The 16,238-nt window shown below is 37.1% G+C and overlaps 1 protein-coding gene and 1 pseudogene across 5 annotated transcripts in view; one reads left to right on the top strand and one right to left on the bottom strand.

Annotated features, from left to right (window-relative positions):
• The window catches only part of zgc:55943 (uncharacterized protein LOC406337 homolog), a 9,130-nt gene extending 4,537 nt beyond the window's left edge, over positions 1-4,593 (top strand). For 4 of the 5 annotated variants that reach the window (XM_019115139.2, XM_019115115.2, XM_042770166.1 and 1 more), the window contains exons 3-6: positions 1-2; positions 984-1,048; positions 1,147-1,207; positions 3,363-4,593. The exon at positions 1-2 is cut by the window's left edge and continues 84 nt beyond it. In XM_019115139.2, coding sequence (XP_018970684.1) covers positions 1-2; positions 984-1,048; positions 1,147-1,207; positions 3,363-3,401 — 167 coding nt within the window. In that variant the 3' untranslated portion in view covers positions 3,402-4,593. The remainder of the gene's footprint in view (positions 3-983; positions 1,049-1,146; positions 1,208-3,362) is intronic. The other variant, XR_002019783.2, reaches the window with a different exon arrangement.
• Positions 4,594-9,259: 4,666 nt separating this feature from the next.
• On the bottom strand, positions 9,260-16,238 carry LOC109101762 (annotated as a pseudogene).

Below are 16,238 nucleotides of genomic sequence, written 5' to 3'. Positions count from 1 at the left end.
TGGTAAAGATTGATACATTAGTATACATGATACCAGTGGTGTGCGGTGGTGTTCAGAAATGAGAATTCATGTCCCAGTCACATTTTCTTGGTTAAATTTTATTAAATGTAAATTCATGTCCCAGTCACATTTTCTTGGTTAAATAAACATTACTTACACTAAAATATTTTTTTATATATATTTTAGATTTTTATATTAACAACAATGTAATCAATATTCTATTTATGAAACCCATGTATTAATTGTTTTTTAAGCATTTTACATTTATTAAAATAACTCACAGCAGTATAATTTAAAATATATATTTTATTTGTGAACTTATGTTCTGCTATTCATTTTAATATTTAACGTTTAACTATTTTTTAATTTTTCAGATCATCATTCTGATCAAGCTGATTGCTCACTAAAAACTCATGTTTGCATGCCATTTTAAGTCTTATTTTTATTTAACAAAGGGGTTATATATAAGTGTGTGAGTTGTTTACTTACTTTTTTATTAGTCTTCCCATTAACGCCATTATATTGTTAATTCAGACTGATTCGCAAACGTGGAACTCGCACGAACACAAGAAGTGGGATTTATCGCATGAACCAATTACAGACGAGCATAACTAGTCATATCCAATCACATCACGATGGAGGCATGGACTCCTCTCATGTGACTTTCCCCCATTCATTCTCAATTACCCCCCAGTGAAGTCTGTTAACAGTCAATGTGCTCAGGGGAGGCAAGCCTCTGCTGTAACTTTACCTGCGGGTTTCGCTGTTGGACTGTGTTAGTTAAGAAAAACGAGCGATGTAATATGGGCATTGTTTTATTTTTGTACTATGATTTTTAATTTCTCATCCAATATTTTGAGGAGACACTGCCTCCCTTGCCTCCTCGTAGGAAACGCCCCTGCATGATACATAGTTTTATGTATCTCCAAATAATCATTTTACCATCCTGGGTAACATTAATTTTCCCTCTTTATGTCTTACAGGAGAAGAGCACATTTTTGCACAAGGGCAGGCATAAAGATGCCACCGGGAATAGTAATAAGATAAGGTGAGTTTCTGTTTGGTTTTTTCTCTTGAGTAACAAGTATTCAGTAATGGAGAGAAGATGACCAATGAGATGTTCACCAAGTCTTGATTGTTCCTCAGTATCCACTCTTCAGAGAGCCAGCAGGACTTCTTCAGGATGCTGGATGAGAAGATTGAAAAGGTGCGTGAAGTAGCATCACTGTTACTATTGCTCATAGGGTGAGAGGATTTGTCAAGTCCTTAAAACCCAAAGTATACTTTGGTTTTTACGCTAAGGTATGCATACAGTGTGTGTGATTTAAAATTTTATGCGTGCAGCCAGATTTTTCTAACCACACATACTGTATACGCTCGGCTTGCATATGCACTCTTAATTTTTTTGCACAAATTACTTTGTTCACAAAGTGGCAACACGGTGCTGGGTCATGGTTTCACAGTCAACAAAGAAATGGAGACGGAAAAACAACAACAACATGAGACTGCTGCGTTGATGAGTACTTGTGTTAAGCCCAAAGTATACTTTAGCGTTCCCTGTTCTGTGACGGTCTGCGCACTGTCCGAATGCTGGACATCAGGAGTGTCCGTGGACATCTGTGTGTACAACAGTGCAGGCGCAAATTGAATGTTGCGACAGAAAGAGTCCTCTAGGTCAGTGCTTCTCAACTGGTTTGGCCATGGGACCCACATTTTACCACGGTCATCAAGCCGCGACCCACTTTATGATATTTATATGTTTAAAATAAACAAAGCAAATTTCTTTCACAAAAATTGTTTATATACACACACAAGTACTGTCCCCCTTTACCTAACAGACACATAAATTGTAAGAATATGACTAATACCAATGAAAAAACAGCCTATAAGGTTAGGTTATTAAATAGCAGTCCCTAACTAGTTTTGGTTAATACAGTTAAGTTGGTATGAGCCACCACAGTCATTTAAACATACACAAAATAACACAAAGTGAAAATAACATGGCGTTTTTGGGTTATGGAAACAGCAGTTATCATGCTGAATACACAATACTAACATGAATTATTAATCAAACATGAAAACTGCTTCTGAATAGAATGAATATCATACCTTCATGCAAATCCTTTCCAGCTAACACACAGAGTACTAGTTATGTGATTTATTGGTACTTTACTTTTATTTCACACATTGCATGCTCATAGTTTGCACTTTAGTGAAATGATAAACAGCGTGCCCCGCCGCATTTGTGTGTGCAACAAGCACAGTATAACGCCTGACAGGACAGAATAGTTCATTTTTCTGAGGTGAGAGACTTTTTATTTCATAATTTACAAAAATAACGATAGAATAATGAGACTGACATTAAGCCTGACAACATCTAGGGGTGTAATGGTACACAGAAGCCACAATTCAATACGTACCTCTTTTTTGGGGTTCGGTACAACATAATTTTATTTTTTTCATTTTTTTTGTACAGACACTAGTGCCACATACATTTTCATTTAGATTTGTGAAATTATGCTACATTAGACACCTGCACAAAAACAACAGACGAACTGAATGAAAATGCACATTTATTTTCTGACAGCAGGTGGCGCCTATGGAACAGCAGCGATATAGAGTTTCCTCGGTTACCTGCGCTTATAAACACTACTTTAATATGTATTATATGGAAGTAAGAGGAAAAGAAAATGCCATCGAAACATTTCTGAAGACGGTTAGTTCCTCTCAGAGATACATTTATATAAACCCCCACATATTTGTCTTGCTATATTTGAAGCATCGCGTACAGTGAGCTGATCTGCCCAGTATGGTATTTTCTCCTCTTTACAGACTTTATAAAAATTCCACACAAGTTACATTTTGGGAAATGATTAAAATTATGGAATAGATATTGGGCAAAATAAAACTAAAAAAACGGTTCCGATTCCTGTTGTTGCAGTTAGCATTGCATTACCGTATGCGCCCCCTTCTTGATTGATTGCCTATTACTGACTGTATTCGTCGTCTGACTGCATGAACCGAACTGTGACCGTTCAGGATAAATACATGTACCATTACAACCCTAGTAAAAACTGAAATATACTTTGTGCTTAAGCGTTTGCACAAAAACCAAAGTATACTTTGGGCTTAGGTGTTTGCATCAAAATAAAAGTACACTTTCAGCTTAACCATGAGTAATACACTGTAGCACGCAGTTCATCACACACTGTTTCTGCTTTTCTAATCCATTTTAATTATGATTTTTGCCTTGTAGACAAAGGTACCAGAATATCAACCTAGCAACCCCATAGAACCGAACACCTTATGGTGGCAAGTAGGGCTGCGTCATTATTGTTGATTATTCCCTTTTATATTTACAGGGACGGGACTACTGCTCGGAGGATGAGGATATGACATAGCATGCTGAGACGTTTGACTCGCGCCAACATTGAGTCATTCCTGTCCCAAAGTTCCTTGCACTTGCTTTCCATGCCTCCTTACCCAACAAGTATTATCTTCAAGAGTGTGGAGTCAAGTGACATTCAGCCCAGTTATCCACTCTGTTTACAATCTACACACTCTCCCAAATGTCTTACAGGTCAGTTTTTGAGATTCATGAGGACTAGTATTTAAACGGTGGGTGGGGCATGGAAATCCCATGGTTAAGGAGACTGGGATTTGGCCCAAGTTTTGAATGGGAAAGCCATTTTCAGACTGTTCCTCAATCCCTTGCCTTACACTACCCATAAGCCTTCTCCTACTCATAGACTACATACAGTGGAGAGAGCCATGCAGAGAATCCTGGATTTCGCCCTTCCTTTGACATGGACACTACACGTGGTGGACCAGCGGTGGAGATGATATCGCCTTAGGAGGACTTACTTACCGAGAGACTTAACGTGATTTTGTCTAGGTCATGCTGTTGAGACACAGGAAGTGAAAGCATTTGAACACAAACGCAAGGCCATTTCTAGCATTCCAATTGTTTTTTTTAACGACGTGAGCAAGTATTTTTCACCCACAGTGTATTATGTGTGTCTTTTTGACCTTTTTCTTTATGTTACAATGCTCAGGACAGCAGTGCTGTATGTATCATCACTAGATTTGTTTGTTAGATGAGGGCAGTGCAGTTCCTTCAGAGCCGGTCTTGAGGAAGTGTTGGGCGGTGGAGATAGATCACAGCATCTAGCCGTGTTTAGAGACGTCAGTTACAGCATCTACAGGTCATGTAGTTTTCAGATAACTCATTTTATTCTATATAACAGATGGATATCATACGTTCGCTTGGCATTTATAGTCACTATTCTTGAGTTGAATACCAGTACGAGTTTCAAAACCAGCCTTCAGAAAGTTTTACATAGATACGTTTTTATTACCAGGAAGTGCTTCTTCCTTTTACAGTGTGACAGTCATTTGCAATAGCCTTAAGCGCACAGTGTTTTCTTTTCTGAAATGAGAGACAACAGTAAGCCATTAATTTCACACTAAAGTGAACAGTATCCCAAATGTATGCTAAAGTTCTCTATGTACACAGATGGGCCAAACAATATTGCCAAAATTGCAATTGTGATGCTGAGTGAAAGAATAAATAAATACACAATGACCAACTAACCAAGGAAAAGCAAAGGCATCTGGTTTATGGTTTATATCTGGTTCTATTCCAAAACTTTGAGGCTTCAAAAGGCATTGTAAAACTAATCCATATGATTAATCCAAGTCTTCTGAAGAGACACATTAGCTTTATATGATGAACAGACTTAATTTAGGCTTTTATTCACGTATAAACATTGATCAACACACATACACTGAGCACATTAAATACATTCAACAGAAGCTCAGCTGAACTCATTTGATGTGCAAGAACCAGTGAGGTTTGTTCTCTAATTTCACGCGTCACACATTTGGAGTTGACCTTCCGTTGGTCATATCTGATGTGCTCTATGTAAGTGTGTTTGGAAATGTTTATATGTGAATAAATTAAATCTGTCCATATAAAGTGATTGTGCCTCTTCAGAAAACTTGGATTACACTGCTTGATTAATATGTATTACTTTTCCCCAATGTCTTTATGAACTTCTAAATGCGTTAGAAGTTTTGGTTGCCTGCACTTTCATTAAAAATACCTTTATTTGTGAGGATGAACAGAAGTTTAATGGATTTGGAACAACATTAGGGTCAGTAAATAATGAGAATTTGAATTCTGGGTGAACTATCCCTTTAAGATGGATTTTAAAGAGATACTCGAAAGATACCAAACCTGTAAAAGCTCCGTTCATCTTCGGAACACAATTTAAGATATCTATGATAAAAACCCAAAGTCCATAAAATATCCCATAGACTGCCAAGTAAATAACAGTTTTAAGGTCCAGAAAAGGTATGAAAGTCGTCGTCAGAATACTCCATCTGCCATCAAATGTGCAATCTGGGTTATATGAAGCGACGGGAACATTTTTGTATGCGAAGAAAACAAAAATAACGACTTTATTCAACGATTCCTTTGTCAACAGTCTCCTCTGTGTCTCTCCATTTCACCGTATGTTGCGTATGCTCTTCTGTATCAAATTGTGTTCCAAAGATGAATGTAGCATTTACATGTAAATACGTGTATCCCTTTAAACAGAATACAAATATCAATGTATTTTTCAGCTTTCTCTGGCAATGTGTGATTTTACACATCTGACATTTCAAGTATTTGAGTAAAGAAGAGCAGCTCAGTGGTGTTTGTGTAATGCTCTGTATAACAGACAAAAGCAGCATGGATCCACTCATACGCACAAATACGATCCATGTCTAAGCTGATCTTATAAATTCAGTCTCTCTCATCTTCAAAGATAATAGGAGTTCATAAATGCATTTGAACTGTTAGTACTACCCAATCCTCACATCTGGAGAGCTAAGAGTCACAGTCTGGCTGTATCATCTGGGTGTTTCTGTCACGTCTGTAACCTCCGTTTGCGATGCTGTCGACGGCCTTGGATGTCCACTGGAGGGTCGGGGGTCAGGAAGGCATCACACAGTCTCTGGTACACAAGACTGGAGTCAGAAGCCACTGCACACAAGAGCATCGGGGCACCTCTGTCCAATATACTCAACCTGTGAGAGCTACAGTAAATCACAGCATCATGTGTCAATGCATAATCACATTAAGGCTTATAAAACAGGTATGAGACCTTGTTTAAGTCTCAGTCGAGTGTACAACAGAAGGTCCGGGCCCTTGCCAGATACCATCTTGACAACACCTTATGTTCGGTAACACTTCGTAAAATATTTGTTAGCGATATGGGATGTACATGCAATTCTGATGCATGAAAATTTGTTGTATGACCTTTTTAACTTTATAAATGTAAATTATGTATAAATGTACATTCATGCTGTTAAGCATTATTAGTCAAAGGTTAATATATAGCACTACCTTACATTCTTTTTTTTTATTTGTAAACAGTGTAGTTCTGCATGTCACAGATTTATTTTATGAGGCAAATATGTGAAAGCTGCTGCATGCTACCCAACCCATACCATAGAAATATGTTTCCTGAGAAATCACCCTTTAGTAAACAAAAAAAAAACTGTTCTGCCTGAGTGTTTTAGCCAATCAGAATGTGGATGTGGCTCTCAGCCAATAGTGTGAAGCTACGGATGGGGCCACCTGTCTGTTCAACCAAAAGAGTGCATTAGAGCCCACACACACTTTTTAAGCCTTGGTTCAGGAACTATTTCCCAGAAGGAGAATGGAAAGAGCTACATTACATGAAGCATTGTGAATTACATATTTGAACTAAAAACAATGCATAAATATGATCAATATCTATGAATCGATATTTGTGTCCATGCATATGTGTGTGTGTGTGTGTGCGTGTGTGTGTGTGTTTGTATGAGCGCCTTTTAGAACACCCTTTAATGTGTTAGACACTGCAAAAGACGTGAGCAAACTGTCAAACCCTTCCGTCTATGATGTGTTTACATAGAAAAACAATGAAAATAGTATCAAAATGTAATGGAAAATGCATTGTGTTATCAGCCCATTGGGAAACCTGTTTGGAAACAGTTCTTCATTCAATTCCGTTTGGTACCGCTAGGGGCAGCGTAAAACACTTATCCCGAATATACTTTAATACATCACGGCCCCAAGAGCTGCTTAGAAATGATAGTATCATCCTGACTGCGTCCTACTCTGTGTGTGATGGATTTGTGTGAAGGCAACGGGTAGATCATCTGAGCTGGTTCTCCTTCCTTCTCTCGATCCTCCAGCAGAACCGCCTGTGGCTCTAGACAGGAAACACCAACCACCTTTTTTTGCCAAAAAAGGCAAAAGCGTTAAGAATCTTTTGAAAAACTTTACGTTCCACTTTTAACTAAAATGTAAGTACTGCTGCCATTTCCTCCCCTTCCGTCAGATCCATGTACACCAGGAAGGCAGCATATACTTGAGCACTGTCACCGACATCTAAATGCATCAGGTCGTGTTACTTAAGAGAAGACAGAATTAAATTACACTTGTCCAAATATGCAGTGCATCAATTTGTATGATCAGGAATGTGACTCGCTCTTACGACGGAGTGCTGCTGGATCCAGTTCGGACGATCCGATCGATTTGCTTCGTCCATAATATTCAACTGTCCTCCTTTTATTTCTTATGAATGCATGACACAAAAAAATCCTCCCCCAGGCATCTGTTTTTGTTTGTTGTAATTTGTCTGTCTTTTCTTTTTTTTATTTCTTTTCTTCTTTTATTTTAATCTTGTTTTCTTGATAACATTGTCTGTTATTGTTCCTTGAATAAAAAATAAAAAAAAAACAGCAACTCAGCGATGTCTACAGGTCGAACGTCATATAACGTAATTAATATTCATAAACCTTCACCATGGCAGTGATCTTGACTGCACAAACTATCCATCCTAAGCTACTGTCTATGATCCTAAGTAGTGTTTATGTCCTTGTGTCCCTTTATTTGAGTCTGTGTGGAAAACACTACAGTATCTCAATGGGCCCACATTGAGTGTCTTTGATTTTAACACAAATCTTTCATGTTCACTGTCTGTCATCTATCTATCTATCTATCTATCTATCTATCTATCTATCTATCTATCTATCTATCTATCTATCTATCTATCTGTCTGTCTGTCTGTCTGTCTATCTGTCTTTTATGCAGTCAAAAACACAATTATCCATTCAAATTCTTTATTCATCTTACAGAAAGATTGCCTGTTTTACAATAACATAGGTAGTGTATGTCTGCCGCTTAAAAATATACTAACATTGTCGTCGATTTAATGGTCCACATATATGCCGGAAGACATTCATATCAGAAAGACAGTCTGAGCTTTTCACTTCGATACAGTGAATCTGTCCACACACATTTTATTTTTATAATTAATCTCCATTTGCAAAAAGCTATTACAGACGAGAGTCCCTGGCATTTGATTTCTGTCCATATTTTAAAAGTCAAAAGACTTTATTTTTCCTGCATTTGTCCTCTAGTTTGAAATGTAATAACTCAGAGGAAAATGTAAAAATGTGCATAATGTGTCAGAAAAGGATCTTTAATAGCTGAGATATATTCATATGACTGTAAACTACCTGCACTCATATAAACAACCTAATACACGATACACAATACAGAAACGGTGTCAATATTTTGAACACTACCATTCAAAAGCCTATCCAAAATACAGTAAAAACAGTCATTTTGTAAAATATTATTACGATTATCTATTTTAATATACTGCAAAATGTATTCATTCCTGTGATGCAAAGCTGAATTTTCAGCATCATTACTCCAAATCATTCTAATATGTTGCTGCTCGAGAAACATTTCTTATTATTATCGATGTTGAAAACAGTTGTGCTGCTTAATGCTTTTGTGGAAACCATGGTACATTTCTTCCAGGATTCTTTGATAAATAGAACGTTTTAAAGAACAGCATTTATTTGAAATAGAAATTATAAATGATTTTACTGTTACTTTTGAATAAAGTATTAATTTCTTTCAGAAAAAAATCATACTGATCCCAAACTTTTGAATAGTGTGTATCCTTATTAAGTATTTGTTGAAGTCCTGAGGCTTAGTGTGGCATCACAACATTCAGACCGGGTGAAAGTCTTCAGGAGCTGTGCAGTTGGTACCTGAACCTTCACTTCACTCTTAACCATCTAAAACAACAACAAAGATGCAACACAGACAGTGTTTTACTCAGCAGTATTTGTTCATGTTGGATTTGAAGAAAATTGGTACTTTTATCAACGTATAGTTTATAGTTAACAGTACATGAACAAATTCTTACCTCCTCCTTTTCTGTAAGTAAAACTGCACCCGCCAGTGCACAGCAAAGGGCCAGATAACTGTCAGCACTACAGTGATAGGGGATATGTTTAAAGGCCACCGAGGCAACCTCTAAAAACAGAATAAATACAGATACAGTTAGTAATTTCTATTGTTACAAAGTGATATTTCAGACGATGACATTCCATGTATCTGAAGTCATATAAACAGACCTTTTTTGGTGACTTAAGTGTGCCAAGCTTTGAGGGGAATGATTTCAGCCTAAAACAAAACATAAGCAAATAAAAGATTAAATATCAACTTTAACTTTACTAAGGGTTTTAATACAGTTATTGAATTGTGAATATTTTATGGTATTTACCATACAATGTTAAGAATCATGGGTTATAAGGCCTAATTCAAAATATACACTACCATTTCTATATCAAATAAATGCTGACATTTTGCTGGTAATTTATATATATTTTTTGCTTCCCGTACATTATAGAAACTATAATGTTTATGATACGCATATGATATCATTCTAAAGTTTGAGGTCAGTAAGATTTTTATTTATTTATTTACTTTAAAGGGGTCATATGATGTGATTTCAAATTTTCCTTTCTCTTTGGAGTGTTACAAGTTCTTGGTACATAAAGAAGATCTGTGAAGTTGCAAAGACTAAAGTCTCAAATCCAAAGAGACATTCTTTATCAAAGTTGAGTCAACCATGTCCTCCTAAAACGGCTCGTTCTAACACGGCCCCACATCTCTACGTCATGATGTGGGAAGATTTGCATAACGCCGGCCAAATGTTCACGTAAAGAAAACAGGCGTAACTTTTATTCTCGCTGCTGCCGCCGCTGCCATGTTGTGGAGACGCTGTGTGTTTTCATTGTGAAAGCAAAACTTCTTTGTTTGGCCTTCCAAAAGAGGACACGACTAGAAATCAGTGGTTAAGTTCTATTTACAACACTGTTACAGAACAGTTCAACCCAAATGTTCAATCCAGATGTGTGCAGTGCGTTTTATGGAGGACTGTTTCCTGATCCTGGGAGAGTAGACTATAATGCCGACTGTTCTGACTCACAGTCTGTAAGAACGTATTTAAAGAATTTGCCACTGACGATTCAAACGAGAGTTTTGAGCTGTGTAGTGTAGAGCTTGTTGTCTGTGATTTCTCCTCTCACAAATGCAGACATGGTTTTATGTTTATGCGGCGCGATGCAACACAATGCGTAAACAGACAGTATAAGTCAGCGGTTCTCAATTCCAGTCCTCGCGCCCCCCCTTTCTGCACATTTTGTATGTTTCTCTTATGGCTTCAGACGTTTGTTCTATTCGAATGTAAGTGGACATCACAGGATATTCCGCCATGATTCCAGTTCGAATCGAACGTATATATGTTCCATTCAAAGTGCATTGAAGTGTGCGAGACATGAATTTAAATTGTATTTATTTACAGAGGTGTTAGATGTCACACTTGTCCATGTGTGAAGATGTTGCGCACCGCAAGTCCATGAATGAATGTTCCGAAGTGAAGTAAACTTCAACAGATTGCCCCGGCTCAGGGAGTAGGAAGCAATGAACACTGTGTAGGGACCATGTCAATGGGAACACAGTTCATGCACGGAGCTCACTTCTAACGAGCTGATTATCTAAATGGGGGGCACGAGGACTGAAATTGAGAACGGCTGGTATTGTAATTATAATCCATAATTATGTCCCCACTGGATGCAACAAATGGCTCATTTATAATGAGTTTTAATGTTTTTTGTCTTGGCGCTCCGGGACACACAGCATCACAGTATGGTAAGGGGCGTAACATTTCCGTCACACACTTGAGGTATTCAGCCAATCACAACGCACTTGACAAATCACAAAACACCTCGCTTTACAACATTCAGAAAGATGAGCTTTGTAAAAATCACCGCATTTCAGAAGGCGGGGCATAGAGTAATAAACAATAATGTACAGTATGTGGAAAATGAGCTTTTTGAAACTTAAACCACATAAACACATCTCCTTACACCAAATACACAAAAATAATGTTATTTTTAGCAACATCATATGACCCCTTTAAAAAATCTGTACTTTTATTCATTAAGAATGCATTTAATTGATCAAATGGGATATTTATAATATTACAAGAGATTTCTATTTCAAATAAATGCTGTTCTTTTTAACTTTCTATTTATCAAAGAATGCTGAAAAAAGTATCAGTTTCCACAAAAACACTAAGCAGCACAACTGTTTTCAACTTTGATATAATGATAATAAATGTTGTTGTTGTTGTTGCAGCAAATCAGCATATTAGAATGAATCCTGAAGGATCATGTGACACTGAAAACTGGATTAATGATGCTAAAAAATTCAGCTTTGCATCACAGGAATAAATTACATTTTACAATATATTAAAATAGAAAACAGTTATTTTAAATGTCAATAATATTTCACAATATTACTGTCTATTTTGATCAAATAAATGCAGCCTTGGTGAGCAGTCTAGGCTTGTGGTTACTTGTTTTGAGCCATATTTTGGTGCTGGTCTTACTGGTGATGCTGTGAGAAGTTCTAGTGTGGTCAGTCTGTGCAGCACATCCTGCGTATTGTCCTGTAACTGTGACAATATCTCAACGATCTGTGTGTTAAATGCCTGCTTGTCTGCTTTCTCTTCTGTCTCCCAGCGCTAGCCATGTCCTTGGCAACCACGCTCTGATAAGTTATCATGTTCGTCTGGTCGGATAGTTCCCATTAACTGATGGCCTGAGAGTATTTGAAATATAAATCATCCAACTTTATCATCCTACTTTATTATATTTGATACACAAATTCATTTTGGCCTCTAAATTATCAACATGATCAGAACTTTGCTGAAAAACCTATTGTACACACTTGCCATCCGGCTCCAGGCTTGGAAAGCCATTCTGGATGTGTCAAGCTGGGTTCTAAAAACCATAGAACTAGGTTACTCGCTCTTTGGGCCTAAAACTCTCTCTACTCTGTTCAGAGCACAAGTCATTACCCTTCTGGCTCTTCCCAATTCAGAGGATGAGCAGGGTCCCAATCCACTCTGCCCGGTCTTGACTCTTAGTGTATGGAGTCCTCTGGCTCGTTTTGGCACTCAGAGCAGTTCTTTGTATGCTTCGGAGGTCACTCAAAAGGGCTGCTGATTGGATAGTCGATGCTATAGCCCTGGCTTATGCCTCATTGGGCTTACAGTGTCCTATAGGAGTAAAGGCCCACTCCACCAGGAGAATGGCCTCCTCCTGGGCTTGGTCCAGTGAGATTTCTATTGATGATATCTGTGCGGCTGCCGGCTGGTCATCGCCATCCACCTTCACCAGGGTTTATTATTTCGGGAAGGGTTTCGCCCTCTGGATTTTGTCTGTTTAAATTGCCTAATCCCCTCTAAGAGTGGAGAAGGTCCTGTTATGTAGTCCCCAGCCTAATGTCTTGAGGCTCAAATTAGTTCATGTTTGTTGGAGCCCTCTGGACAGGCGCTTCTGGGTGGGACTTGCAGGGCAGCTTCGTTCTGCACTTGCTTATAGCACAACACTATTGGATGCTTCAGTATTCAGAGTAAACAGGAGTTTACCCATAGCATTCAATGCAACACTTGTTTCCTTATCTCAGGGAACTGAGGTTCTGTTAGTAACTGGAGCGTTTTTCACTCCTCAAGTATGAGCTCAATATTCTCACTATATCATACTAAAAGAGCTATAAAATCCAGATGTATTAAATACGGTATATTTGATATATTTTATTTGACACATCTGAATTGTATGGATTTTTATGTATCAATATATCAAACATTCTTTTCTTTTTTTTAAGGTTCAATAAACTGTGCCATTTAAAAAAAAAAAAAATTCTGACTTTTATTTCACATGTCAGGCTTTACAGAGTTCAAAGTATCTAAAGTGTGACTTTTTTCTTGTTATTATATGAAACCAAGCTCAGTGATGAATGGAAAAAAATATCAAGACTACAATAAATGCCACGATGCAATAGTAATAGAGTCTTGCCTTTTTAGGAAATGATTTCTAGCAGTAGTATAATAGTATTCACTCGCATTGTAAGTTTAGACAAATGCTGTTGGAAAATTGGCTTGTTGATCACATAATTGCTTGTTGACGTCATGGTGCTCAAGACTCATTCAAACACTGATTCATGCCCAACCTCTTCCACTGCCTGCTGAGATTCTGTTAGTTTGGACCGGTCCAAGTGTCGGTGGGTGGGGGACGGGGGGTGTAACTCCCTGTGGTTTTCCATCCTGACTCCCACACTGAGGCGCTCTGTTTCCCCCTTGTTGCATGTTGGCCCCAGTCACACTCACATCTGCCAAATGGACCCTGGGAACTCCCGAACCCTAGGGAACACACCACATACTCCCATTTATATCGCTCTGACATGACATGACAAACAAATACATTTCTTCCTTTAGTTCTCTCTCTCTATTTCTCTCCAAAAAATGTCACAAGCCTGTCCTAACTATCTATTGATGGACTGCAGTTGATGTCACTTAATCCATGTTTTTGCCAAGGATTTAAAGTCATAGTTAGTTCTTTTGCCAAGAATCACTTAACACTTTCAAATCTCTGGTGATGTATGATGCATCAGAGTGACCTCATAGCATGATGGATTCTATGGATTCAACCCAACTTATGAATCACATTAACGACTGTTGTTTCAAGGGTTTTCTGAATTTGAAGACTGCAAACATGAAAGTGTTTAATAAGTTTATCAGCTTATTATTAAGAGCTTTGAAAGAACGTATGAGTATTGTACTATAGGGTGAATCTCACAAAAAACATGTCCAGGTCACACTGAACATCAAAATTAAAAGAAGCAGTAATCCAGTTGAGCCTAAAATTTTAGGACCATTATGGGACCTTTTTTTTTTAGTTCTTTTTGATGTTCCAAGTATTCATATACACTAGATTTTCTTGCATTAAAATTGATATAAAATTACTTTTATATTCTTACAAAATATTTTTTTAATTTTTTTAATAAATTTAAATTAATTATATTTATCACAAAAAAAGGTGTAAATGTATCACATTTTCCACAGCTGTTGATAATAATAAGAAATGTTTGTTGAGCAGCAAATCAGCATATTAAAATGATTTGTGAAGGATCATGTGACACTGAAGACTGGAGGATTAATACTGATAATAAATAGGAATACATTACTTTTTAAAGTATATTCAAATGAAAAACAGTTATTTTATATTGTAATAATAATTTACTGTATTTTTGATTAAATAAATACAGTCTTGTTAAGCATAAAAGACTTGAAAATTGAAACATTGAAAAATCTTTCTAACTCGAGTCATAAAATTACTGCAATACAATTTTTTTTTAATTTAAATCATAATAAAATTTCTATATTAGAGAATTATAATTGTTCTACAATAGTCTTTATTTTAATTTTGGCAAATGTATTTTTTCTTTCTTTCTGTGAAAGAACTAAAAACATCACTGGAAACTGTACCTTCTCTTGTGTTGCTGTATTTTCCATTGAGTCACTGTACATCTCATCGTCCGAGTCATCTGTGTGATATTTAGTGAGAATGATGTCATCAAATCATATTTTTCAAACACACAGATTATAACAGACAACCTGTTTATTTTCTCTGCCAGTGTAATTTCATTAAATGACTGCTAAATCTTTTTTAATCAGAGTGCCTGGGACCCCAAGTTTTTTATTCTCCAACACAAGTACTAGTTGGGCTAAACCTTGGGCCTTGAAATGGAACTAAAGACCAAAAACTAAACCATAAGCCAGTTCCTCCTCTTCCTCCTCAGTGTTCAGTGAACAATGAGCGTCATCAGCTGAGAAGATCATGCTGTTCTCCTCACTTCCATTAAACACTGATAAATCTTCTCTCCCTGCTGCAAATGCACTTGAATCTGCAGAATAGAAAAGAGCTGAGAAGTCAGATCTGTCTTGCCGATTTCACAACATAAAGACACAAAGTTGTTGCTGTACCTCTCCTCCATCTCCATGTCATCTTCTATATTTTCCCCATTAATTTCACTTTCCCCCTCTTTAACTTTCTCAGCGGCAGCATCATCCGTTTTTTCAGCATTAGTGTCTCCTGTTTGAAAATTCATCAAAATATAAAATGTTGATTAAAGGGGCTCAGATTAAATGATTAAATGCTTTTACATAAAAGTACCTGTGGATAAGGGTGCTGCTTCACTAGCCTCGTCATCTTCTTCATCATCATCACCTTCCAACACTATCTCATAAAATGGGTCAGGAGTGTCCATTAATTCTGCCATCCTGTCTGTGACCAGGAGGGTTTCTATTATCTGTAATCAAACATTTTATTGTTTCTGGTTTAAACTATTTTTTATTGATACCTCAGTGTGAGAGAGCTTCATCTCTACAATCTTTACAACCAGCTGTATTTCCTGAACATATTCCAGCATGGCTTGGTCCTTTGACACATTTCCTAAGGCTTCCCACGCCTCCCTGCAAAAAACACACACGTGTGTCTGGATTTAATATGCATATTCTCAGATATAACAACAAGTAAACATTTAATTTGAAATGTACACCAAATTCAACTGAAAATATCATGTAGATTTAAGTCAAAAAAATAATATTTTAGTGGATGATAGTTACCATTTAGCTTTACCAATAAGATCCCAAGAGTTGGGTTTCGGGGTGTTACATGGTCCTGTGTGTAGTAACTGTAGAACATAACCAGCATTTCATCGGACAGGTCAAAGGAGCCTGTGTGAAATGAGGAAAGTTTGATTAAAAGACATTTTCATTGTTATTTAAAAAGAAAACAATGTAGTTCAATACTTGACACTGATATTTAATCCTTAATAAAGAGGTAATACCATCTTTAGGTAAACTTCAGATCAGCCGCTTCAAACCTCCTCTGAATAGATTTGGGATCTTCCATTGTCCTTCATATCCAGGGTTGGGAAGGTTATTCTGGAAATGTAATAGGTTACAGATGTAATAAGTCATTTAACT

This window comes from Cyprinus carpio, chromosome A2, assembly GCF_018340385.1.
Source record: "Cyprinus carpio isolate SPL01 chromosome A2, ASM1834038v1, whole genome shotgun sequence".
NCBI lineage: Eukaryota > Metazoa > Chordata > Actinopteri > Cypriniformes > Cyprinidae > Cyprinus > Cyprinus carpio.
This window is presented reverse-complemented; position numbering and strand designations above follow the sequence as displayed.